General features: G+C 51.9%; 1 protein-coding gene across 1 annotated transcript; it reads right to left on the bottom strand.

Annotated features, from left to right (window-relative positions):
- Positions 1-1430: 1430 nt before the first annotated feature.
- On the bottom strand, positions 1431-27593 carry LOC129640744 (liprin-alpha-1-like; the record flags this gene model as incomplete). Its single annotated transcript, XM_055565813.1, is given in 16 exon segments — positions 1431-1566; positions 2413-2564; positions 5148-5177; positions 8149-8371; positions 10151-10374; positions 13060-13195; positions 15776-15849; positions 18341-18416; positions 19642-19775; positions 21177-21227; positions 23094-23309; positions 23532-23633; positions 24006-24080; positions 24750-24914; positions 25386-25445; positions 27540-27593. Coding segments are annotated over 16 exon segments (1908 nt in total), but the record flags the coding sequence as incomplete, so codon positions are not given.

Genomic DNA, 27593 nt, shown 5'->3' with positions numbered 1-27593 from the left:
GCTCTTCCAGTTTAACTTAGGAGCGGCCCTTATGTTCTGCGTTTCTAGTTGTCAGCATTCACTGGGGCTTTCCAGGTGGCGCTAGGGGTAAAGATCCTGCCTGCCAATGCAATAGATAACGAGAGATGTGGGTTCGATCCCTGGGTTGAGAAGATGCCCTGGAAGAGAGCATGGCAACCCACTCCAGTCTTCTTGCCTGGAGAATCCCATGGACAGAGGAGCTGGCGGGCTACAGTCCCTGGGGTCGCAGAGTCAGACACGACTGAAGCAGGTTAGCACACACTCAGGTTTTAGTTCAGTCGCTCAGTTGTGTCCGACTCTTGCCACTCCTTGGATTGCAGCACTCCAGGCTTTCCTGTCCTTCACTATCTCCTGGAGTTTGCTCCAACTCATGTCCATTGAACCATCATGCCATAGAGCCATCTCATTCCTGTTTCATCCACGAGAGAGGTGGCTGGGGCTCGGCAAAGTGCCTGGTCCCACTGGGTGGGTGTGAACCTGCCCTCACCGCTCCCTAACCACGTGACTGTCACTGTGTCCTCCTCTGTGAATCGGGAGGGGGCAGCACCTGCTTGCTAAGGCGCACACAGCATCTGGTACATAATCAATGCACCATCCATCTCAGCATTGTATTTACTAATAATAGGGATAGCATTTAATAATCTGCTCCTTTTTCTCTTTTGTCACTTAGCTGTGCTCCAGACCACATCTGCTTTACTTACCCCTGTACATCCCACACCCAGCACAAACAAGACTCAACAAATTTGTGGCTGAAGAGGCAGGAACATACGCTGTCTGTCCTCAAGGAGAGGAAGCTGAGTGATATGGGGGCCTGATGATAACCCTGTGTGATGAGGGGACCCCAGGAGGACCTGTGTGGCTGTGGGGTGGGGTGGGGGCATGGGCGGAACCCCTGATGAGCTCCTGGGGATGGGGAAGGTGGCAGGAAGGAGGGCGGGCTGTTCCTTGTGGGGTGTCCACAGATTGTACCTCACCCCTCACTGAGGACCACTTAGGCCGTTTCCAAACACATGTCACTGTTAGGATGAAACAATCATTGCCCAGCTCCTACTCAATCAATTGCGTAGAATATGTTTCTAGCACTGGAGTACAATCATCTGCTTTATTCATTCCATGCTCCATTCATCCACCCATCCAGCCAGCCATCTGTTCATCCATCCACCACTCACTAATCCATCCATCCATCCACCCAACCATCCACTCATTAACTCAGCCGATCATCTCAGACCCATTGAGAAGACAGACGCCTCCTCCACTCCTGCTCCCAGGAGGACCCCCAGCGTGATTGACAGGAGCCTCGTGGGGACGACGGGGGAGACACAGAAGGGAGATGCCTGCAGGCCCTCCTCCCTCTGAACGGTGAAGCACCCACCTGGTCCTAACGCCTCCTTGCTGGGGTGTTCAGGCCGGCCCTTTTCCTTCTTGCGAAACAAGCGGCTGATGGAGGACTTGATGCCCTTCTTCTTTGGGGCTTTGTGCAGCGAGCCCTGGCTGCTGGTGCTGCTGCTGGGGTTGTTCCCGGGGCTGTCCTGAGAGCCTGTGGAGCTTCGGGGAGAGAAAACGACCTTTAACTGGCACCCTTGTGCAAACACACACCCCTCCACAAGAGCTACTGATAGAAACGGGCACCCAGCAACACCCGCGCCTCAACCTCGCAGCTGACAGTTGGAGTCTCCTTCACCAACCACACTCCACACAAGCAATGCAGGCTCCCGGTGTCAGACAACCGCACTGGGAAGCTGAGATTCTCTGCCTCGAGCTCTCCCGCGAGGAGGGCTTGACTCCAGGCCAGCTGGTGCAGAGGGCGCTCTGACCCTCCCTTAGGGTCGCTGCTCAGCAGGTGACGACGCTCCAGGAGAAGACGAGCTCCCCTGCTCTGGGTAGATCCCCCCGCCTCCCACAGGGTAACCATCCCTGGCCGTGGCAGGAGAGCGACGGTTACCGTGCAGGGCCGCTGGTCAGGTGACCACATGTGCCCTCCATCGAGTGCTGCCTGGCTCAGGACGGGAGCTCAGCAAGTGGTGGTCTGAATGAGGACAGTGTCAGTCACAGGAGGGGACAGGGTCTCCTGAGAGGAGACCCCTGCAGGAAAGGGAGGGACCCTCAAGAGCGAACCCGAGAGGCACGGGGCCGTCACCGTCAGGAACGTGCCCCAGGCCGGGCAGACCTCTACCAAGAGCAGGAAGAAAGCTCCCACAGGAGTCAATCTGTAGAGATGGACGTTTTCTAAAATCACTGAGGTCACTGAGCTCTTCTTCCCCAGCACCTGAAGTTCACCACTAAACACAGGCACCGAACTCAGTGGTATTCGTTTAAAATCATCCTTGCAACTCTTTCAAGACAAGAGGCGCAGGGCTCCTGAAACTGACGACGCACACACAGGCCGCTTACTTGTGGGCGTCCCTGAGGTCCTCGTGGGTGGCTGTGCACAGCGCCCCCGTGTGCAGGCGGCCCAGCCGAAGGGACCGCGGCCAGGCGAGGGTCGAGGGTTCACATCTGATGGCGGTCTTGTCATCTTCTACCTCTTCCCGTAAAGCTGGCAGCTGAGGGAGTGAGCTAAGTGTCAAATTGGCTAACAATAGACTGTTCTGAAAAAGGCAATCACACAGGCTTTACATTATAACCAGAAACTTATTTGAAAATCTATTAGCTATGCTTTCCCCCAAGTACAAAAAAACCCTTGTTATAGCTTAATGCCATCTTAAAGGACTGTCTTGTTCAAAAAAAAGTGGGCCTATGGGGCAGCGAGAGCATCTGACTGAGTGCAGAGACCCCGGACGGGAGCCTCCCTGCAGCCGGCCTCGGCCCTCCCTGGAATCCAGCGACCAGATGGCCCTACAGGGCAGGACAGCAGAGCGATGCTGGCACCGTGGATCCTGCACGGCATGAACTGCCCTGATGACAGGACTGTGCTCATCGCCAGATGCTGCTCAGAAGCACCACAGCTAGAGTACAAAACCTCTCAGCAAAGCCGTCCAGACCTTTCTGTTTGAAGGAGAAAAAGACACAGCTTGTGCCACCATCCAAGATCATTTGTAGTGATGATGCAGGTTACTGGAACCCATGACAACAAGAGAAAACACAGAAAAGGTACCTAACCCCTCCACGCGAACACCATGTGCCTGGATCGTATTTCTCGGTAACATACAGACTGGGGACTACCCACTGAAGTACTTACACGCCGTTCGAGTGTCATTTGCTCACAGTGGTTTCCATAAGGCACCCCCAGGTCTTCACTAACAGATGATCTTGTATCACCCTAGAGCGGTGGGAGGTTCAAAAGGGAGGAGATATATGGATACCTATGGCTGATTCATGTTGAGGTTTGACAGAAAAGAAAATTCTGTAAAGCAATTATCTTTGAATTAAAAAATAAACTAATTAAAAAAAAAAAAAGAAGATGATCTCTCTTGGACTCCCAGCGTTTCCGCTGGTCGTGGGTGTGAGGAAAGGAAGACAGTGTGGGAACAGATTAACCCTGCAGGGTCCAAACAGGTCTCACTGATACATTTTGGTGTGTGGCTAAACCTGGGGAGGTTTTAGGAAACATGCATGGCATGTATTGTTATAAACAATGAGTGCGTTGTTTTAACCAACTAACCTGTGCCTTTTTGGTGGGATTCTGTAAAGAATACTGATCCCGTGCAGCCCCAGAGGAGCTTGGTGACAACAAAGTAACTTAGTGCAAAATACAGCTGAACTCATTTAACAGCAGCTGGATAAACTGGGCTCCCTCCCCTGAGCTCTGACAAGAACCCTCAGACAACAGAAGGCGACAAAGGCTAGAAATTTTCCACATGGAACTGAACAGGGATCAATCTCAAATTCAAGTTAAAATAAGCATTTATAAAAATCAGAAAACAACAACCAACAGAGCAGGGAAGTGACACACCTGGGTTGACTATGGACTCAGTGGAGACAAACACCTGCCTCGGAGTCAGGGCCCAGGCCAGCCCCTTCCCCCGGGCCTCCTCCTGAGGAAGGCCTCTGGGTCTGCAGCCTGGCTGCCCTCCCCCAGGATGGGAGCTGCCCCACTGGTGCCACATGTGGCTAGGAAGGGCAGTGCCGTGTCCTCGCTGAACAGGAGGGCAAAGCAGGCCACAGAGCGGGCGAGTGGCACGCCCAGGTCACCAACCCCAGGGGGACGGCGCTGCTCTGCTGTGCCCAGCAGAAGGGCTCCCGGGCACTGAGCCGCCTGAACTGGAGCACGGCCACCCCAGTCCTGCGGGAAGGCCCAGGAGTGCTCGGCCAGCGGGCTGGGAGCAAGAGAGGGACAAGGAAGGCCAGCCCTTGGGGCACTGGACTCCAACAACAGGGGCTCATCCAAGTGACCCGAGGGGAGAGGCAGAGAGCTCCCTCCTGATGCTCCCTCCATCAGGGATGCCGTGATGGACACGAGAGCCTCTGGAGGAAAGCGGGCTGGACAGCACCACGGTTAAGTGTCCAGGCTCTGATCAGACCAGTCCACACCACGCTGCTGGGTGTGAGAGCCTGGGCAGGGTGCCCGGCCTCCCTAAGCCTCAGTGTCTATGTCTGCTGAACGGGGATAGCAGTAGACTGGACCTCACCTGGGGATGAGATGACAGACTCGGAAAGCACGTGCCCGGCACACAGAATCTTCTGCACACTGCTACCCACCATCATTAAATTGGCTTCCCGCAAATCTAACATCTATGGCTCTGATTCAGTCATTTCTTATATGAAAACACTAAGCGGAAATTCCATGGTGGTCCAGAGGTTAAGACTTGGCACTTTCACTGCCGGGACACTGGTCTGATCCCTGGTTGGGGAACTAAGATCCCATAAGCTGTGCAGCACGGCCAAAAACATAAGTACAGAAATTTTTAAAAATAATAAATAATACTATGTCTATTATAAACAAGCGTGAGATGACCAGAAGGCCAACAAGTGGGAGAAAGGCACACTGTTACAATTGTCCCAATGAATGACCAATTTCCAACAGAACCATCAGCACATTTTAAGTGGTGGGTGAGTTTCATCACTTCCATTAAACCGTCAATTATTCACCAGGACATAACCACACAGTGTTCATTCACGTTAAACGATAAGGACTCTTCAATACTTCACAGAGAAACAAAGGCCTGCTAAATTACTCAATAGTTTACCTTTCGACGCTGCTTCCTTAAATCACTAGGCTGATAGATGCATGCAAAGAAATGAAGAGAAACCAGATTTATTGCGACTTGGAAGCTAAAATTTCAAGAATCCGTAGAGGCAAATACAGTAAAGCAAAAATGATGGCAAACATGTAAATGACATGAAGATTTAGAGAAATGTGACTGGAAACAGAACATTTTTTTGACCACAGAAGTTAAATAAGCTATTCGAGATTTACTAGAGAAACACTATAAATTATTACACAGGAAGATACCATTCTATTACAACATCATGATTTATTAAAGCACAGCATTCTGTACAACAAAGGGCCTTAACAGGTGTCTATTCTCAGCCAAATCTCTCTATAAGTTAGCTTCTCTTAATCAAAAACATGTTACACTTTAAATTAGTCATTTAACTGATGAGGAAGTTACCATAATACCTAGTTTAACATTGAACAAATCTAACCACCTCTTGGACATTCATGTAAAATCCTGACATAGAATTTGATTTAAAACTTCTCAAAATAAATTCATTAAAGCAAGTTCCCTGTGAAAATATGTAAGAATGAAAGCTAGCACAATAGCAGGTGCAGTCTTTACATTTTATTAACCATAGAAGATACTTTTTTAACGAGTCTAATAGAGACATTAACTGTGCAAAAGCTGATGAGATTTACAGTCTTAAATACAAGCACCAACACAGAAAGGATATTGTGTCAGTTCAGTTCAGTTCAGTCGCTCAGTCGTGTCCGACTCTTTGTGAGCCCATGAATCGCAGCATGCCAGGACCCCTGTCCATCACCAACTCTTGGCGTTCACCCAAACTCATGTCCATTGAGTTGGTGATGCCATCCAGCCATCTCATCCTCTGTCGTCCCCTTCTCCTCCTGCCCCCAATTCCTCCCAGCATCAGAGTCTTTTCCAATAAGTCAACTCTTCACTTGAGGTGGCCAAAGTGCTGGAGTTTCAGCTTTAGCATCGGTCCTTCCAATCAACACCCAGGACTGATCTCCTTTAGAATGGACTGGTTGCATCTCCTTGCAGTCCAAGGGACTCACTCTCAAGAGTCTTCTCCAACACCACAGCTCAAAAGCATCAATCCTTTGATGCTCAGCTTTCTTCACAGTCCAACTTTCATATCCATACATGACAACTGGAAGAACCATAGCCTTGACTAGATGGACCTTTGTTGGCAAAGTAATGTCTCTGCTTTTGAATACGCTATCTACATTGGTCATAACTTTGCTTCCAAGGAGTAAGCGCCTTTTAATTTCATGGCTGCAGTCACCATCTGCAGTGATTTTGGAGCCCCCCAAAATAAAGTCTGACACTGTTTCCCCATCTACTTCCTATGAAGTGATGGGACCAGATACCATGATCTTAGTTTTCTGAATGGTGAGCTTTCAGCCAACTTTTTCACTCTCCTCTTTCACTTTCATCAAGAGGCTTTCTAGTTCCTCTCCCTTTCTGCCTTAAGGGTGATGTTATCTGCATATCTAAAACTCTACTAAGTCTACACTTAAGAGGATCATTTCTTTATGTAAGCACAATCTCATTTATGAATTATACATGATATGTAGTTTAGGATCCATCTACATACATTATGCTTATAACTGCGTGCTGCTGCTGCTAAGTTGCTTCAGTCGTGTCCGACTCTGTGCGACCCCATGGACTGCAGCCTACCAGGTTCCTCCGTCCATGGGATTTCCCAGGCAAGAGTACTGGAGTGGGTTGCCATTGCCTTCTCCTGTAACTGCATAGTGATACACCAATTCAACTTACTGCTATGGGGGAAAAACACCATTTAATGAGACATGAAGACAAAGCACAAACCTGACTAAGGGGACACACGCTGTGGACCACAGCACGGCTATGACCAGAGCAAGTGAGGGGACGGGGGAGGGGAGATGGTTGGGTAAACTACAGCCTCGGGGGCTGGGGGGGGATCTGGATTCATGACGACTAAGCAGACAACAGGATGAGAGAGGGAATCAAAACCAATGATGAAAGCAGACACACTGTCAGAGAACTCCAACAGCAAGGAAAACATGCAGAACTGTTCTTTTCCAAATATTCGGAAAGAAATCAAGCATGAAACCACAGAGAAATCGTCAAAGAATTTTAAATATCAACTAATTAGCCAATGATGCAAATTATAAAAACAGTGTGTCAAAAGACCACAAAATGGACTAGTTACCACTTCACAGGCCTCTAAAATGATTCACGGTTAATTTAATTATAAGCTGACTAACAATGCAGCTAACATGCAATGGGTGGTAACAGAAAAAAGAGACAATACAAGTCCAGTTACAAAGCAGAATGTTGTACACGTGATTTCATGGGGTGAACAGCAATGCACTCACAACACCTAAGCTAAACACGCAAGAAAGCTGGAACATGTGCTTTAGAGCCACACACTCTGTCACCAAAAGCCTTAGGTCGTCATCCCAGTTTTAGACTCGGAAAAGTGAGGCAGCCCGACGTCTTCCCTGGGGCCCTGGGCCCTGGGCTTTTAACCTGGTTTCACACGCAGAGCTGGCCTGAGCGCGTGGCCAGGTCCATCAGTAAGCAGACCAATGTAGATTCTTGGTTTTGTTCCCACCGCATGCCCTGCACCCTGTAGCCAGGCATCCCCAGTGGAAAATGTGCTGTACGGCTTTCCCATGCCATGAGAGCTGCCTATGGTTACTTTCACGAAGCTGTCTGCTCCCTGAGAACAGAAACTTCCCTGCAGCTGCTGTGCCCTGCACAAGGCCAGGCCCAACGTTACAGAGGCAGGCTCTGGCTGAGTTCATGATGACGTGCTAAGTGGTGGTCCAAATATCAAGACTAATTTGTCGCTGTGCCATTGTGGAATGATTAAAGACGAGGCAGTTTAAAAACTTTTAGACCTCTGAGCGTAGCAAATGTACCTGATTTTCTTCTGGGTATAAAGAGAAAAAACAAAAAACAAACAAAAAACAGCATGCTGGGGGAGGGATGCGGCAGGGAGGAGGCAGTCACATACCAGAGTCATGATGCCCAGCTGGTCTCCCTCCTGCGCCAGGCTCTGCTGCCTCCTTCTGGGCTTGGGCAGGGGCGGGCAGGAGCCAGCATGCGAGGAGGTGGGAAGCAGGTTGAGGGAGCTCACTGATTTAAAACGACGGAGGCTGCCTAAGCTCCTCCTGCCCTCCCTGCTCTCAGTCTCCTCGGCCCGCTGCTCCGTGTTCTCCTTCTCTTCTTCGATCAACCTAAAATAGAATAAAAGGCGTCACCTGCCTTTGTCAGCAGAGGAACCTGTCTGGACAATAAATTTGTGTCATGATTAGCAAATTCCAGAAACAGTTGCTCAATTAACATCTCAGCCAAAAGGTTCTACCTTTCCTCTTTTGAATATTCTCAAACTTAGAATAACTTAGCCTTGAGTCTTACAAACTGGCCCTGACCATCCACGCTTGATTTCACTTATTTACTCTAACATTCTGAAGGGGCCCTGGTGGCAACTCTCTTTCCTGTGAAGAGATACCTCAAGTTGACAACCCTTGCCTCCCCTGCTCTCAGGGCAGAGATGCACGTCAAGTGCCTCAAGTCTTTTCCGCTGGGAATCAGGAACTCTGTATAATCAAAACAGCAATTCACAAACAAGCTGCAGTTTCTAAACACAAGTCTCCAGACTAGATGAAGTGCTGAGTTGATCATTTTTTTTTTTTTTTAAGGTTGTATACATACAAACGCATCACTTGATGAAGTTCTCCACCAGCTTTGTGTGAGTTTCTGGATTCATGTCAATGTGCTGCATTAACCTAGAATTCACAGTTTCTGCTCTTCTCCCCTAATGTGTGGTGGATGTTTTTATATAGCAGTTTAAATATATGATTATGCAAATACAATGATTTTCAAATTAAAATACAAGATTCTTACAGGAAGTAAACTCCAGCTTCACTTCAACTCATACATCTGGAAAGTTTTTCACTGTTGATAACAAGTTGATGGACAGAATTGACCGTTTACATCAAGTCAACTTGTCGCATAAGGAAAAATCACTTTTACCTGAAAACTTGCTGTAAAAATAAAAATATTAATCTATAACTGTTCCATATTTCCTGCAGGGACACAGAAAGACCATCTTTCTGAGCTCGTCTGTGCTCAAACACGGCCCACAAAGCTGTCTGTCTTGGCGTGAAATGGGCAGGTGACACCACCTGCGTTTGCTGGTTGTCCCGTTCACCCCCTGCCTCTCCCCCGGAGCCCCGCGCTCGGCCGACAGGAACGGGCACCTCGGCCTGGGCTGACGTGATGAGACCAGTCTGAGCAGCAGCTCTGCCTGGTCCTGTGCAGGGTCACCGGCCTGCGGCCACTCTGAACGTGGACTCGGGACACGGGCATAGCTGGGCAGGTGTGGCACCAGGCAGGCCTCGGGGCCCCCAGCCACCTGGCTGCACCCAGACCCAAGGCCCCCTGCTCACCACGAGGCAGGCCTTTGGATTCTATCCTGTTTTGAAAATTGTTATACCTGCCAAGATGGTGTCTAAAGAAAACATCTTAAATATACTGAGGAGATGAGAAAAACTCAAACACATGTCCTTGGACCACTGTCTTACAACAAGCCAATCTTCATACTACATTAAGTTAAAAAGGAAAAGGCAGATCTGAGTGGGAATTTGCCAACCCCAAAACCCCAGCTTTCACCAGGTGGCTTTTCACCAGAACGTGGGGGGCTCTGAGGGACACAGGAGGGTCCACGGGCCGCAGGGGACACCGCCTCGGCACCTCACCCACCTTGGGGCTCAGAGCTGAGGGGGGACACCCCACAACGCCGCCCCCCCCACCCCCACAGAGCGCTGACACCACACCGTGGACAGAACGCCCCGGCTGCCCGAGCTCTGTAATCAAGGGCCATCTCAAAACTGAAAATTCTTGAAGCAGACCTGAGGTCAGGTTTCTTACTATGGAACACTCAGACGTCCCTAGGAGAAGACAGCTCCTCAGAGAAACCGAGTTTCTGGGGACCTGAGTTCAGGATCACCCACCGGATCTCTTCATTGATGGCGTCCAGCTGCTCCTGCATCATCACGGTCAGAGTCTTGGCGTTGGCCTGCCTGCTGGGCGACAGCTGAGTGGCCGAGCTGAAGAGGGTGACCCTGTCGCCCTCGTCGTCAGACATGCCCTCGTCACTCTCAAACGCCTGGGCCACATCGGCCAGCATGCTGGCTTGCTGCGTGCGCTCCCAGTCCTGCTCCTTCAGGGTCTGCACCTGGGCACGAGAGGACCACGTCTCGTCAGCGACATTCAGGGCAGCTCAAGTCTATCAGGAACTGAACCCAATTTTACATGGAAGCCCTGACTGTGGATAAATGGGCCATGCTCATGAGACACTGCCATCTCTTAAGCGAACAGGACTCAAGAAACAGGCAGGGGGAGAATCCAGTTCCTAGATGGCCTGGTGACACCCAGGTCTCAGCGTGGACGGCAGGCAATCCTATGAGGTTATTCACAGGGTGGGCTGATGGAGTCAGAGACAGAAACCGAAAATTACAAAAATACATCCATGCCTCCATCAGCCAGGCTGGAAGAAAATAAGAAAAAAGAACCCTTCAGCTCGGCAGCCGCTGGGTCCCTATCAGCGGTCATCACTGGTACCAGTTCACCAGAGTGTGCCGTCCTCGCAGGCTCCCAGTCCTCTGTTTCCCAGGCTGGTCTGAACACCCACAGAGAGGCGCGAGCAGGGGCAGCCAGGAGACGGGAGGGCCAGCCCCTCCGCGGCTCTCCTCTCGGGACACAGGCCCTCGGGCTGTTCTGGGGGATGGCTCCTCGCACCGCAAGGCTGGCTCTGTCATCAGAGACACATGGGATTGTGCCTGTGGTGCCCCGTGCCACCCTCCCGCTCTCACACCTCACACCCTTGTCTCTGCAAACGTCCCCCCTGCCACACTGTCACCCAGGTCCTGCCTTCTTTCCCAGACATGACCTCAAAGGAACTGAGGGGCAGCCTCGAGGTGCTGGCTTGCTGGCTCCCTGTCCCCTGTGGCCAGTGCCCTCGCCTCCTGTCTTCGTCACGACCCCGCCCCAGGGCTGGGCTACCCCATTCGCTGGCTCCAGGACCACCTGCCATCATTCCTGCTCTGCTCCAGCGAACCAGCTGCCTATGGGTTCACCCCCATCAGCCCGGTCGGCATGTCCTCTCCCTTCTCTCGCCTTCCAATCGCACAAGGGGAACCAGCAGATTCCTCCTCCAGGGCTCCCTGCAGCGCCCACTGCGGGTCTCTGAAAGCTCCTTGGGAGTGGCCTCTACGGTCCCCCTCCCCGCCCGGTCTCCACTTCTCTGCCAGCAGGCGGTGAGCCCCGCCCTGCAGGGCAACTCCCCGGGGGCTCGAGGAACCCATGTTACCAAGCCCCCTCCCTTCCTTGCCCTCCCCCACGCCACCCCCCCCCCAGCATGTCTCTCCCTGGGCTCCAGGCCCTGCCCTCCCTGTGGTTATTCCTCAGTCCCTTGCGCCCCTTCTCAACCTTGGAATGCAGGATGCCCCACAGCTCTACCCTTGCACCCCATCTCTCTCCACCGGCACCTGCCTGGTGACTTTACCATGCTCGTGCCTTTAAATGCCATCTGTATGCCCATGACCCCAAGTCCACCCTGAGCTGAATGAGTCCTCTCCCGGATGCAGGCCGGAACACTCAGCTGTTCTCCTGACACGTCCCCGGGACACCCCATGGGCTCGTCCACCTCAACAGGGCTGAGGCCCGGCTCTTAGCTCCCCGCCCCGGCAGCCCTCCTCACCTCAGGAAACAGGCTCTGGCCTCGAGCTGCTCAGGCCTGAGCCCAGGCTCCTCCCTGATGCGGCCCGCTCTCTCCCTTGTCCCTGCTGGTTGACATGACCCTTTTTCTATCTCCGAGTGGCTACTTCTCTTCCTGCCTCCGGGTCTCTGGTTCAAGGTCACCCTCCTGGTGTCACCTCACTGGCCACCCTGTTTACACACGATCGTCCCCTCCTCCTTGGACAACTCAGGCACTCTGGTCTCCTTTCCCTGCTCATTACTGTTCAACAGGCTGCGCGGGTTTAAAAAGGGGCCCACAAATTCTTCCATCCTCCTCCCTTCAAGAGACAGAAGGGGCAACTCCTGCTCAGCCCCTGAGCGAGGCAGGACTTAGCAGCTCACTCTCGCAAACATAAGTGAAGGTGTGCGGCCTCCAGACCAGGGCGTGAAGGGCCCCGGGCTAAACCCCGCACTCTCGCTCTCAGAGGGTGTTCCGAGGAAAGCCAGGCCATGGGAAAGCCACACGGCAGGGACCTCGGCCTGTCCCCAGCAGCCAGGTGAGTCTGAAAGCCTGCCATCCAGCCCTGGGGTGCCTTCCCGCGTCTGTGCCCTCAGGAGGCCCTGAACCAGGCCCGCTTGCTACAATGCACAGGCACTGAGGACTGTGAGCTGCTCCCTGGGAAGTCACTAAGCTTTGCAATGATTCGTTACGTAGCAGTGGATAAAGAACACACACGGTTTTTAATTCACTGCTGGAGTCCTACTTCTGACCATGTCTGGCCCAAACTAACTGCTCACTGAATGTGGAAGCTCAAAACAGAGACATGTATGAACAAATACATGGCATGAATGAGGTGAAAACATAAAGGCACTTAAACTTCCAATGAGAATTCCTCTCACTATAAGCTGATGGATATGTGTATCCATTTACTCGTAGGACGATTTCAAAACTGTGCTAATTAGTACCATGCTGGGCCTCACAATAGGCCACAAATTATTAAAATTGGTTAAGGAAAAAAAGCATGCCTTAAAAGTAAACTCTTAGCCAGAAAAAGGAAAACGGGAAGACGTAAAGCGACCTATCAGCGCTTTGTTCCAAACCCACCTCAGGACCACAGTGTGAGGGGGCAGGTGCCTCACAAGGTGCCCACCAGGGATGGGAAGGGGGCGGCGGGGTCCTTGCCTCGGATGGCTCATCGTGCAACGCTGCCAGCCGGCCTTTCTGGGGGCACCACAGCACCGCCCCGTTGCCCAAGGAGTCTGCCGGCCGGTCCGCCACAGGGAACCTGAGGTCCGGGGCGCTGCCCAAGTGGGGTCGGCTGAAACACACGGCAAAGAGCAGCACTGTTAGAAGAAAAGAGAGCTCACTCTGTCAGACGGGCCAAAGCCTGTCCATTTGGAAGATCGGCAATTTCACAGCAAAAGGGCCCCCGGGAGGGCACTGCCCTCCTGGCTCCAATAGCAACAGGCCGCCCGCTGCTCCGCAGACACTCAGGGCTCATCCCCAGCAGCTGGAAAACTCCTGTATGTGGGGAAGGCAGTGCTGACGCGAGGGTGTGGAGCTGACTAGGACAGGATCGGCTGTCTGGGGTTGGGGCGTCCAGGGTCCCCCTGGAGCCCGCTCTCAGGTCCCAGGGCAGGGCCTGCACCTGCTCTGCTTTCCCCTTGGCACCCCACCTCCCCTTCGGCCCACGCCTGCTCTGACCTCCCTCTCCCACGGGAAGTCCGTGGATCACAATCACCGGTCTGCCTGGAACACTGTCTGCACGGCTCTCAGTGTTTTTAAAGGCGCCTCAGACAACCCGCAGCAGAAAAGCCTCAGACCCACAGCTCGGAGCTGAGCACCATTGGTGTCTCCCATTAAAGCAGAGGTGAGCGTGTCACCGGACTCTGGGCTGAACAAGGCCCAGCACAGATGCTCAGGCCCTGAGCACTAAGGCCTGGGCCTGCAGGTGCCAGGAGCTCACTCAGCAGGGGCCTGTTGGGAGGCAGGGCGGCCCCGCCTTGACTGTGAGCCGCCTGCACTGCAGGACCGCCCGGGCTCTGCTCAGTCTTCTCTCTGGGAAGAGGGGGGTGCCTTCACGTGCAGGAGTCCCTAAACCCAGGAGACAGGGCCTTCCTCCGAGGACAGGACACCCCATACGCTGCAGAGTGGCTAGGGCCGACCACCAGCTCAGCCTGCTCGGGGTCACACGCTGCTCTGCTCGACGGTTTTGCAAGGAACACTGTGCTGCACAGGAGATGGAAGTCTGGAATCTCCCGGAGCCACACCTGTCTTCCCTCCCGTCTCCCCTCCCTCCTGACAGAACTGTTCCCTTCTCTGCTCCACTTCCACCCAAGGGCCTGGGGCTAGAGCACACTTGGGAACTGGGTGGGGGGTACGACACAGTCCCGCTGTGGACTGCGGGCCCTCGAGGGTCCTCTGAGGGCCACAGAGGTCTCCGGGTTGGGTCGCCCCCCAACCATCGCCTCCCAGTCCCCTCGCGGGGTGCAGCCTTCATCTCTCTCCCCCTCCTCACCCGAAGCTCTTTCCTCAGGGAGAAGGTCTCAGAGACAAGGTGACCAATTCCTCTGGGAGGTCCCACCAAATACGCCGTGCCTGCCCTGCCTGGGAGCCAGTTTTCAGTCCCCACTCCCTCCCTCCTGAGGCAGCACAGTGCCCCCCACCCAGCCCACACTGCCCACAAGCCCCACTCCGAGGCCCCACCTGTGCTGCTAAGTCACTGCTGTGACCCCTCCAGAGCTGCCTCCTGGAGACACCCCTCCCTCGCACCAGCCGCTGTGGCCCACTGTCTTCAGAGCACAGCGGCTCCTCCTGCCCCGCGGCTGCTTCCTCTTCTCGTCTCTCACTCTCACTGACACACACGGGACTGGTGACCAGGACCCAGGCTTCTCCATCTGAAGCCCCCAATTGTGTCAGGCCTCGGGTCTTGGCACCAGGTCCCTCCTCGTTACCCAAAAACCCCCAAGAGGAGGAGGCCGTGTCCACCTCCTCTTCCTCCACTGTCTACGCAGTCCTCCTCACACTCACCTCGTCCACCCCGGGAGCAGGGGTTCCCCACCTCTGACAGCCCCAGCCCCTCACCCTGGAGGAGCTCTGCCACCAAGTCCGGCCACGTCCCCTCCTGTTCTACAGGGCACGTGCTCTCCTTGAACTCCACCCGCCGTGGTTTCAGACACAGGACCAGTTTCTGGCTCTGCCTTTGTCTCAAATGACATCTCCTTTTCTCTAGAAGAAGGCTGGGTGGGGGCTCTGGACTGCGAGGATCCCCTAAGCACACAAACACAGAAATATGCGTATGGGCTCCCAACTGTCTCCTAAGTCAGGCTGCAAGCAGTAGTCGATTTCCTACAGATGAATGAATGTCACCAGTAAGCACTTAATCACCTTTGCTAGAGTTTCTCTCTCACTTGTGACCGTTTTCCGTGAAGAAGCCAAAGAAACATTTAAATACTCAATAAGAATTACCGCCCCTCTAACAACGAGGAAGAAAAAAGCAGGATGCTCAGTAATCTGCTCGCCTCATTCACAAGCCAGGTGATTCCTCCCACCGCAGTCAAAAGACTACAGGTCATTAACCTTCTGCGACTCTTCAGAAACATCGGTGTCACAGTCTGTCAGGCCCCTCAAATGAATACGCCCAAATATCAACTGGTCGGCCCCCTACTTCCAAACCTCTGCCTGTGGTTTTGAGTGTTGTCAATCCTGTGACTACCACTCCGTGGTACCAAGTTTGACACTAAGGAACGATGCTTGTCTCTTCCCTCTCGCTGGCCACGAAGCTACAGGCTCCTTGAGGTGCGACCATGAGCAACACCCAGTCATACTGTCCACACACCAGACAGGCCCTTGTCACACTCGACAGCGCTGAGGGGAGCTGCCCGGGGGAGCAGCCTACCTGTGGTGGAAGGGAGCCCCTCGCAGTCTCGTCTGGTCCACTTCGGCTCTCAGGGTTTCCAGGTTTAGAATCAGCTGGTCCTACGAAACAGCCAATGACACAGCCTGCACCGCTTGCTTTCTGGATGTCAAGTGACTTGCACCAAAATGTGCAGAACAGGTTACGTGAGTAGGTATCAACTCCCAACATTTTAATTCTGAGAAAATGTTCTCTAAGAGTCCCTAGCAAATGGAAACACTCAGAACAATATTAACCCTTATAAACCATAATGAGGAGGAAGTTCCATCTCAGGTGTAGAAAAGGTTTCTCTGGAGGAAACATGGCAAGCCATTAACAACGATGAAGTCTGTAGAGAGAAGCTGGACTTCAGGCGGGGGGTTCGGGTCAGGGGGACACGACTCACTCTATTGCCCTCCCTCCTCTCACTGCTTTCAATTGTCTCCATGGAGCTCACCTGCATTCCTCACATTCATTCCTCTACAGCCCACTTCACTTGCTCATGGGGTAAAACAAGTCAAACGGGCCAAGTCTGTGAGTCACTCAACTCAACCTGGAAGCTCTGTGCTGTCGGCCACGGCAGTCACTCGCCTCGTGCAGCCCCTGAGCACGTGAGACAGGCTGCTGCAAAGCCCGATGTGGAAATCACACAGAGGATTTCAAGACTCGTGGTGAAAGAAGGACGTCGAGTAGCCCGTTGGTTTTTAGGAAATTTTAGATTGTGTAGGTGGCTCGTATTATCTTTCTGACGCACAGCACAGCCCACGTGAATGGCTCACGCTTTGTCTCAGCTCTTGGGTGAATCCAGAAAGGACTACTCAGAATTCTGAACCACACACAACAGCCACACACTCTAAATCCATCTATAATGCAAATACATTCAGTGTTCAAAACCAGAAGTGCTATACGTGTTACAGCAGTGGATTCGCCATAAGGAGAACGTAACTCGACTTCTGCTAAGCATCTGCTCAAACTCATGTCCATTGAGTTGGTGATGCCATCCAACCGTCTCATCCTCTGTCATCCACTCTCTTCCTGACTTCAATCTTTCCCAGCATCAGGGTCTTTTCCAATATGAAAATTCATATTAAAAAACTGGAAATAATTACCTCAAACAATTTTTAAATGCAATGACAAAGTTGCCAAGTCTGTGTTTTATAAAATGAGCATCAATTTCAAGGTTTATAAAGCTGTTTCAGAACATACTGTATTAAAAAAAAATGGAGAGAAGACAAAAGAATGATCTATTTGAGATTGGCTCTGTATGAGAAATTGCTGAGATGAACTGACGGGACGGGTCATGGGTATTTATTATACTACTCCATCCACTTTTGTGCATGTTTGCAATTTTCCATCGTAATACATTTTAAAAGTTTATTTTCTGTTAAAGCAGAGTCTTCTCCAGCAACACAATTCGAAAGCATCAATTCTTCAGTGCTCAGCCTTCTTTATGGTCCAACTCTCACACCCATACGTTACTACCGGAAAAATCATAGTTTTGAGTATATGGTTTGAGTATATGGTTTGTCGGCAAAGTGATGTCCCTACTTTTCAATATGCTGTCTATGTTTGTCATAGCTTTCCAAGGAGCAAGCATTTTTTAATCTCATGGCTGCAGTCACCGTCTGCAGTGATTTTTGAGCCCAAGGAAACAAAACCTGTCACAGCTTCCACAATAAGGCATCGGCATTCAAAGATTTTTAAAGCAAAACAAAAGTTGACTTTGAATTGGCTTAGTCTAGTCATAAACAGCATCCCGATCTCAACAGCCTCTGAGCAGCAGTTATGAAAGTAAGAAGTGCACCCCTGATTGGGAGATATTGAGCTCTCCGCCTAAGCGGGGAGGGCGCCTCACTGCGGGTCGCATGATTGGAGTCAGAACCACTGCCCCCTGGAAGCCCACCTGTGAGGCTCTGCAGTCCAAGCCCAAGAACACAGGTATGGTGGGGACAGTACTGACACGTGAGGCTGGACCCGGGATCCCCACTCCATTTCCTGGATGGTCTGTATTGCCGTGTGGCCAACCTTTCCGGGAAACCTCTCTCAGGACTCGGTGACGCGAGCCTCCACCATCACCCTTTCCTGTCGTGATGCGCCTTCTGTCGCAGCGCAACTGCGCTTCTCCTGTCTAGAGGCAGCCATCCTACACACACACCGTGTCTGGACCAGCGGTTTGGCATGTGGGACTCCAGCGCCACGATCGAGGCAAGCAGGCTCCACACCTGGGCGCCATGCCTTCAGTTTCATGGGCCCCGGGCTGGCACCCCAGGTTTGTCTGAGGGGCAGTCGTGAGGTCCACCTGTATCCCAAGCAGCTCCCCGGACTGGCTGGTCAGAGCAACAAGCAGCCTCTTTGAATGTGGGGAGGCCCTGGCTCCTGCCCACTGCCTATGGGCGACCACTTCTGGCCCTGCTCCCGAGGAGGTGGGTGCCCGGATCAGCAGATGGGGCCACACAGGCACACACTCGATGCCAGAGACGGGAGTGGTGGAGAAAGGCAGTGCTGGCCCCCGCCCAAGCCACGTCTCCTGCCCAGACGCCGCCTCCCCGTCAGCACAGGCACCCGCTGCAGCTCCTTGTTCTTTTCCTCCAGTTGGGCCTCCATCTGGCGCAGCCTATCCTCCATGCTGCTGTGTCTCTCTCTCCTGCCTGTCGGCCAAGAACAGCGTCAGCTCCGCTCACAACAACCCTGTCCTGACGGCACGCGGGCTGTGATCACAGGGGCGGCAAGCGGGCCATGCTCTGTGCGAACCACGGGCCCTGGGTTCGCGGGGGGCACGCCCGCATGCCTGCTCACACAGCCTGTGCGGCTTCGTGTGTGACACATGGCTCACGGAGGGTGCTGGTGACCAGCTCGTGAGAGGACACGTGCTCCCCGTGCCCCGGGCCCCACACCCACGGCCGCTGCGCTCCCTCCTCGGACTGCCTGTGGCGAGCCCGCGCGGGCAGCAGACAGCGGCAAACGCGAGGCACACGTTCTACCTTCCTAAGCTGGGAAGGAAGTTCGAACCGTTTAGCCTCCTGAGTGGTAGAGCTTCCGGAAGACAAAAGGTCGGACTACAAGGCCGACTGGGGATGGACAGCAGAGATGCCAGGGGAGAGGAGAAACCAAGCCTGGAGAGGAAGATCACAGCAGAAGGGTGCCCCCTGGCGGCTGTTAGTGACCCTGCTCTGGGAGGGTCAGCGAGCACGGGACACCGGCTGCCTCCCGCGATGTGATGGCCCCTCGGGCGCTCACTGAGCTCCTGGCAAGGCTTCCGACAGCCGCGTCAGCACAGACCCGGCCCGACTCTCTATGTTCAGCCAGTGCCCACTGGCAGCGCAGGGCAACACCTTTCCCGCCACAAGGACAGGGTGGCTGGCTGGCTGGCAATGGGGTCGATGCCCCCAGCAGCGCCACATCCCACGGACATGGCCTCTCACCCGCGGGCTCCTGGGGACGGCGAGTGGGGAGTGGGGCCTCGGGTCTGCACGTGCCCTGCTGGGACTTCTTTAACAAGTGTATGGATAATGACTTAAAACTGTGTTCATTACAGAGCTATTTTGGCCATCTCTTAAACGAGAATGGGATTTTTCTAGGTCTCTATCCTGCTAGGCTTTGAGTGGCTGACTGAACTCTGAGCAGCAGTGACTCGGAGCTGAAGCGTCCTAGGGACACACACAACTCGGGACAAAACTGGAGGGAAATTAACGTAGGGATGACGCAGAAGTGGGGCCTGCCTGACACTCAGGGAGCGCTCCCATCTCAGACGGGCAGCACGACCCCCGCGTCTGCGCTCCTGTGTGGACTGAGCAGCACGGGCAGGGGCGCGGTGGGAGAGCAGGGGAACAGGCCCTCCCTGCGCCCACCTGCCAGGGACCCAGAGCAGCACCTTGGAGAGCGAGGCCACCCTCTGCGCCTGCTCCGCCTCCACCTCGGGCAGCGTCTCTGCCCTCCGCAGTCTCTGCTGCAGCTTCTCTACCAGCTCCAGGCGCTCCTGCAACTGGCGGTTCTTATCCTCTGTCTACAAAGGGAGAGCAGAGGATCAAAACAGGCCGAGAGGTGTAGCCACTGTCGCTTTAAGCAAGCTGAGACAAAACCTAAATGCACGTGTCTAGTGGATTCATTCTGTTTCGGAAGCTCCGTCAGGGTAAATTTTCTCTCAGTGTTCCTGGGCTTGGTCTCAGTGAGCAGAACACCTCCTGCCAGAGTATTTGCTTTTCCTAAACGTTCCCCAAGGACGTCTTAAAAAAAAAAAAAAACAAATTCTTATATATTAAAGAAGATCTGTAGAAGCTTATTCATTCTTATTGACAAGTTAAGGGAAGAAGGGTTCACTACGGACCCTTCTTAAAACATCACCAGAATCATCACTTAGAGGGAACCCTACCGACCGCAGATGGCTACGGGCGTGTAAGCCAAAATATGGCTTTCATCTCCTCTGAAATACAGACCTGATAAGAGCGTGCCTGGTGAAATGCCAGTCAACTAGTATTTGTAAATGCACGATTATTCTTTTAACAGATCTTCTTACTCTGAAAAACTTTCAATGTAGAACAGACAGATTCTTTTTTAAAAAAGAAAAAAATTAAAGTATCTATAAGCTCAGGTTCCTGAGAGGTTAGCATTTGTTTCTAAGCAGCTTTCTTACTTTTTCTGTGTGCGTATTCCTCTATGTACGTACACAAACAATATGCTGTGCTTTAAAACCCTCAGAAAACAATAGCATATGGTACACAGTATTTTCTGATCTGCCTTTTACAGCCATTATTTTGTATATCGTAATGCTTTTAGTTAGCATTCCCCATCATACATTTCAATGGCTTTCTAGTATTTAATTTTTGTGGTGGGGACAATGATACACTTTGGCACACACCAGACTGACTCACTTTGTTTTGGAGAAGCCAGATTTGGTTTTCCTGGTTAAATCCTGATTATCTGAGACCACTCGGGAACAGGAGCGAGTAAGGCTCACCAAACCACAGGAAGTAGAAACCCTAATCAGACCGGAGCTCTAACCCTGCCTTTTGTCACAGTGACCCCAGTTCCCAACAGGCAGCCAGCTGCCGTGAAGTTCCCTGCTGCTCTCTACTCTTTCGGTAAAAACTCTAACAAGCCAACAGATTCACGTTCAAGTAAAACAAACGAGTCAGGAATGGAATTCCACAAAATGGTTAAACCAAGTCCCAAATAATGCAAACCTGTAAGTTGCAGTCACCCGCAATTTTTTAAAAATGTATTTCCTTCCAGTACAGCTGATTTACCATGATGTACATCCACACTTTTGAACACAGTATTTTAGGGTCATAAGAACTTTACACTGGGACTTGATTTCCAATGTGGGAGTCACATGAAAAGATCTTTACCTTCCTTCCTCAGGAATTCACTACTATAAAAGTCAGACACAGTTCAGAAAGGCCATTACCTGTCGATGCCTAGAATCCTTATTTGCAATTTCATTTTCAAGTTTATCATTGATGTCGTCCTAAGTTTCAAATCAAACATAAAGTTAACGTCCTCAAAATAAAAGTCCTAGACACGGCAGTTTTCTCGGACGTGAGCAAAAATGCGCCTATCCCAAAGGTCACATTTGCCACGATTGGCACCCATCTGTCTTAACGTTCTGTCCAGCCACTTGGTTGACCAAGCTTCTTTTCTACATAACAAACCCAAACAGCAAACGAAAAGTATAGTAAACTACCCTGTTATTGCAACAATTCCAGGAGGGAAGGTATCTGGCATGAAGTCAGGACCTCTGTCTGCTACACCATACAGGCGGGCTTGACCCAGAACAGGGAGGGACCTTCAACAGATCCAACGGGGAGCTCTGAGGCTCGTTTCCTCGAGTAAAAGTTGGAAAAGTCTCATGCAATTTCCTCAGAATTAAAGTAGCATATTAACGAGTGGAAACAGAAGTCAAATTGTACACAACTGGGAGCAGCCTTCTCAAGCCTAGTTCTTCAAAAGCAGACTTACACCACATGGATGAAACGCTCAAACCAGGACCAGAACTTGCTGCTGGTGCAACTCCTGTCCGCCACCTCAAAATCCACTTCAGGTCCCTCCCTGGTCACTAAGTAACCAATGTGGGCAAAGTCCTAACTTTAAAAGTGTAAGGTCTTGTAAACGCTTTTTCTAGAGATCTATACGTATTAAACTCTGACACCTAATCTCCTGTTGTCAAAGAGTAGTGTGAATAGCTTATACAAACCTGTGCAAATATTTCTGTTTTGAGTTCTCACACAGAATTACTCACACCAAGCTACTAAACAAGTACACCTGCTATACCACATGTTGGAGGGGTTCTCTCTGAGACAGTCTCACAGGGGAGGGTGTAGGCAGGGTGGGTGCTGTCTGTCTGTGCACAGAGGAGAGGCGAGGCTCACAGGAAGAGAGGCCTGAGTCCCCAGCACTCTTCTGTTTTCACAGTGACCGCTAGGGAGCTTCTCATAAATCATGACACCCGCAGACACGACCGCCAGAGACATCACGATTCCACATGGTTACACAGCTCGGGCCTGAGGATCTGAGCGTGAGCAAACACCACTCGACTTGTCTGACCGCCGGTATCACTGTCACACATCCCTTCACGGAGCGGAACCTCAGAAAACTCGAGAAGATGGCCAGGCAAGCTCCTTCAGCAGAGCCCACACAGCATGCTCCCATCTCTCCGAGAGAACGGGCTCCACAGGTGTCACCAGACTCGCCTGAGTGAATCAGAAGCAAATTTCAGCATCATCAGGAACATATTCGACAGGCAGTTGCGGGAGAGGGCGGGGGGGAGATGAACCGGGAGACTCGGGTTGACATATATACAGCACTGATACTACACAGGAAGTCAACGAGTGAGGACCTAGTGTACAGCACAGGGAAGTCTACTCAGTGCTCTGTGGTGAAGTAAATGGGCAGGAAATCTAAAAGAGAGACAGATACGTAAATAGATAGGTAGATGGATAGATGACTGATTCACTTTGCTGTACAGCAGAAATTGACACAGCAGTGTAAAGCAACTATACGCCAATAAATGAATGAATGGATGAATGAATTTTTAGAAAAGGAGCACAGTGGGCCCCCTAGAACTTGTGGAAAGGAGGAGTCCACACCCAGGGTGCAGCACAGCGTCAGGGCTGCCCTCATGTTGGTCCACTGCCAACGGACTGCCTGGACCAGGCCTCTTCTACTCCAGAGACCTCGACGCAGAGGCAGGGAGGCAGCCAGTTGCGGTCTCTCCAGTGCTCTGCTCTTACTCACGCAGCCATCCCAAGGCTGAGATCCCCGGGAGAACAAGAAACCCACATTCCACCTCAGGACAACAGACACAGCTGCAGTCACTCACTTCGCGGACGTCCCGCTCAAGTTTTCTCTTCCTGTCCTTGGACTGGAGGAGGTCCTTCCTGGCCGTGTCCAGGTCCTCCTCCAGATGTTTCATGTGGGCAGAGAGGGCTGCCAGGCGCTCCTCCATCTGCCTCTGCTCCCGCAACTGCCTCTCTATGATTTCCTGGAGCTCTGTCTCCCTCGCCACGTCTTCCTCCTTGCTTAGATGGCTGTCGGAGGGTCTCTAAGGGGGAAAGGAAGCCTTATACAGCCTGGTTTTGGGAGGGAGGGAACACAGTACTTCCGGGCAATCTGTGAGGTCAAAACTGCCTTCTGCGCTCTGGGAGCTCACAGGACCCTCACGGCCGCTCAGACCTACATGGTGCATTGGTGAGAGGTCCCAACAGCCCCGCACAGACTGGATGGTAAGACGAAAACCAGACAGACAGCGAGACCAAGGACTTGCCTTTCCATTGGCGCTTGGCATGTTTTCTTGCTCATGATGTACATAAAGCACCCTGTCCGTTAGTATCTTTTCCTGGTTATTCTCCTCTGAAAGAATCATCTGCTAAAAACCAAACATTGAATCAGAGTAAAGAAATAAGTAAAGACAACAAAACTCCACCTGGAAAACTCAACTCTAAACTGAAAACACAACATAAAAAGAAAATACATGGTGATGCTCTCCATCCCGAACACCACCAGGTGATTCGAGTCAGAATTTGTCTTCTACTGGACAAAGGGGTACTTAAGAGATCCTGCAACTCTGAGCCACAAGTCTAGTTTACTAGTCATTCAAGTAACCCTGGTGGGCGGGTCCTCAATCAGAAAGATAAATAACATCTGATGCCCACCACTACAGCCTTCATTCTTTTTTAAAATGAAAGGATTCAAATGACAAACCCTTCACGGAAATTACACAAAGACTGATCAAACTTACCTCTTTATGTGTGGCACCTAATTCTTCTTCTAACAAACTACACCTTTCGAGTGCTACTCGTAATCACGCTCTCAACTCAAATAAAAGGGGCCGAGTCACCGTGTGTTGATGTGTGTATATATGTTAGTACATTTCTTAGTGTATACTCACCCTAATACATAGATACTGTCACAGAATACCTTTAATGTCTCTCATTGATCTTAACGTCAAGAGAATCTGCTTGTTAACAGCTTTAAATTCTAAGTTTAACAGCTTTAAATTCTAAGTTTGAGAGAACAAAATGTTATCCTAAATTAATTATTACCCAGTTTTTAACTGCAAGTTGATATACAGAATATAATAAATCTTGAGACATTCATGCCAATGAATACTTTTTAACTGGGGGCTTCCCAGGTGGTTCAGTGGTAAAGAATCCGCCTGCCAATGCAAGAGGGCAGGTTCGATCCCTGGGTCAGGAAGATTCCCTGGAGTAGAAGATGGCCACCCACTCCAGTATTCATGACTGGGAAGCCCCATGAAGAGAGGAGCGTGGTGGGCTACAGCCCACAGGGTTGCAAAGATTCGGACATGACTGAGCATGTACGCAGGCAACGCTTTTTAACCATGACTCTGACTTCTTACAGAAAAAAAATGTATATACAAGAATTCAAGACGCTCAAAACTCAACTAGTTACATAAATATGTGCATCATCCACCTAACAAGGCAGCAAGTGTACAAATCCAGGACGGCCGGATGGCTGGTACCTTCTCGTCCAGGGCCTTGTGGTGTTCAAAGAGCAATTTCAGCGCCCTGAGCACCTCCACCTCACTCGTCATGCCGGCTGGGGACTGCGCCTGCCGCTTGCGTGCTGTCATCCCGACGGGTGGCCTACATCGGGAAACCAGGCGCTCCAGGAGCTCCAGCAGCAGCTGCAGGGCAAGGCCAAAGGAACACCTTCAACCTCATGCTCGAATTCCGGGCCGATAACTCCTCTCAGCCTCACGCTATACCCGGAAACATGCTAAGGCACGTCGGAATCCCGCCAGTGCAGTCGAAAGTTAGAGTGGACTTCCCCAGGGGTCCAGTAGTTAAGACTCCACACTTCTTCAAGGATCATGGGTTTTAACCCCTGGTCGGGGAACTAAGATCCCACACAAAGTGTAGCGTGGACAAAAATGTAAGTTAAGAGAACTCCCCCCTCATATGTACTAAAATTACATTAGCTCTCATCAGAAATTTGAAGCAAGGTTATGAGAACCCCGAACTGATCCACCCTGGTCTGCTCAGTGGGAAGATGTGAAAAATGACTTGAAAATCAGACAAAGTTTAAAGACAGCACACGGAGGCCAGCGGTGACCCCCACGGGGCAAATGTCAACACGTGAGAATCCCCCTACTGACCCTGGTGTTGTTTCTTTCAGCTTTTAGCTGAGCGATCTCCTCTTGTCTTTCACGCAGCTGCTGCCTCCATGTGTGTGGTTCTTCAGGAGTTGGAAACTCCTAGAAAACAGTTCAATGAGAAACTAAATGCAAACATAAATTAAAAAGAGAGCGAGACTGTGAAGACTGACCCTGTCGAGTCTCTCCAGGCTCCACACAAAGGATCTCCATGCCCCTCCAGAGAAGAGGGGTCCACTGACCCCAAGACAACACAGGCCACCACAACTCAGACCGGCCTTCGGCCTCCACCTCGACCTGGCAGGCACGTGGCAGGAGAGAACCTGGAATCCAAGCCTGCCTTCTCAAGACCCAGGGACATTTGAGAAACTTTCCAAAACGTAAACCTAACAACAAAGTGGATAAAGAGATTCTTAAATGACACACAGACCAGTGACCTAGAGCCACTGGGGAGAGTGAAGAAAAAAAGGAAGGTCTACAAGGCCACGAGGCTTTGGAGTGTTCCTCTGGGAAAAAGGCGGATGGCACCTCAAAGCCATCTGTTAGCCTGACTCCACGGAAGCCACCCAGTCATTCACTCAACCGGTTAACGTTAAATTTATGTTAGATGTACTTTACCACAATTTGCGTGCATGCGGGGCCGTCCACGTGGTGAACTTGCTCAAACTGAACCACACGGAGTCTTTCATTCTTCTCTTTTTCTTTGCAGAAATTAAAAAATCCTGGGCTACTATCCCCTACTACATACTGAGTGTTCAGCACCCAGAACAGTGCCCAGCACTTGTAAGAGGCATGTAGTAGACATGTGTAGCTATGAGGGTGTATGTCATACACGTAAGCAGCAGGTACCTGTCATTAAAATACTGGACACACTGGTCTGTGCTTTGTAAGATGGGAGACATTAACGGGCTTAGCCTTTCTGCTTCATGGACTGACTCTCTAGCTCGATCCTCATGCCCCCGAGATTCCTCCAGCCCGTATATCCTTTCTTTGCAAGAAGGGAGACATTAAGGGGCTTAGCCTTTCTGCTTCAAGGACTGACTCTATAGCTCAGTCCACGTGCCCCAGTGACTTCTCCAGCCAGTGTTTCCCTTCTTGTGGGGCCCCCGCCCATCCTCCACGCAGCAACTGCACAACCTCTTACAAGGTAAACCTGCTGGGGTCGATCCTGCCCGCTACGGCCAGAACGCCCTGGCCGGCAGGGCCCACAACCATGCTAACAAAATGAAACACAACCCCAATGCTTCGCCGGGTGAGGGCCAATCTGATGGGCCCAGCCCCTGGCTGCTCTCACCTCAGGCCGCTCTGCTTCCAGGACGTGGGCTGAGGCCAAGTCCTTCCTAGTCTTCGCCTTTGCCTTGGGGTTGCAGCGCTGGAATAACGCCCACAGGCGGGCCCTTCTGCGACCCATCCTCGCGGATGGGGGAAGCCCCCCACTCGGGGGCAACCGCTGTTTCACGGTAGGATACCTCGGCTACCACCACCAATCTCACACTACAACCACCGCTCTCACACACACACTGCTCTCACACACCACTCTCACACACACCGTTCTCACACTATGACCACTGCTCTCACACTATGACCACCAAATGGCATGAAGGCTCTGCCTCCGGCAAGTCTCCCAGGAGCCCAGAACTGGAACCCACTCAGTCACAAGGGGCTCCGTGGCAACAGGGGGGCTGGGCTCAGGCCCACTGTCAAGGGTGCAGAGAGGGGGGAGGGGCTGCCAAAAAGACAACACTTGAGCGTGGAGTGCAGGAGAAGGCAGGCTGTGCCCACGGCTCAGGCCCCCTGTCAAACATGACCCTGCAAGGTACTGGGTCACAGTCGAACCGACCAGTATAAACTCCTTCAGAAACCACCACCCCTGGGAATGAGCATGTCTTCTAAGTGGGCTTCTGCCCCCCTTTAAGCCCCAAACAAGCCTCCAGTGGGGCTACTGAAAGGGCAGCCCTGAACTCAAGGGCGTCCCCAGAACCCACCCGGCTGAGGAGGACTCACCATGCTAGCTGCCCCTCACTCCCACCCTGAGCTCGGTCCTCCCTGACTGACTCCCTCACTCGAGCTCAGCAAGGGCTTGACCCACCTCGCTCCAGGCACTTAAAATGAACCCACAGTGGGTACAGGGGTTCATTCAACCTGCTGCGAACTTGCCCTCTTAACTTCGACCCTTGGCTGCCAGACGACTCTGCCCTGTGGGGGCTGCAT

The sequence above is a fragment of the Bubalus kerabau genome, unplaced genomic scaffold (assembly GCF_029407905.1).
Source record: "Bubalus kerabau isolate K-KA32 ecotype Philippines breed swamp buffalo unplaced genomic scaffold, PCC_UOA_SB_1v2 scaffold_40, whole genome shotgun sequence".
NCBI classification, from domain to species: Eukaryota; Metazoa; Chordata; class Mammalia; order Artiodactyla; family Bovidae; genus Bubalus; species Bubalus kerabau.
The sequence above is the reverse complement of the archived record's forward strand: the minus strand, read 5'-3'. Positions and strand labels throughout refer to the sequence as shown.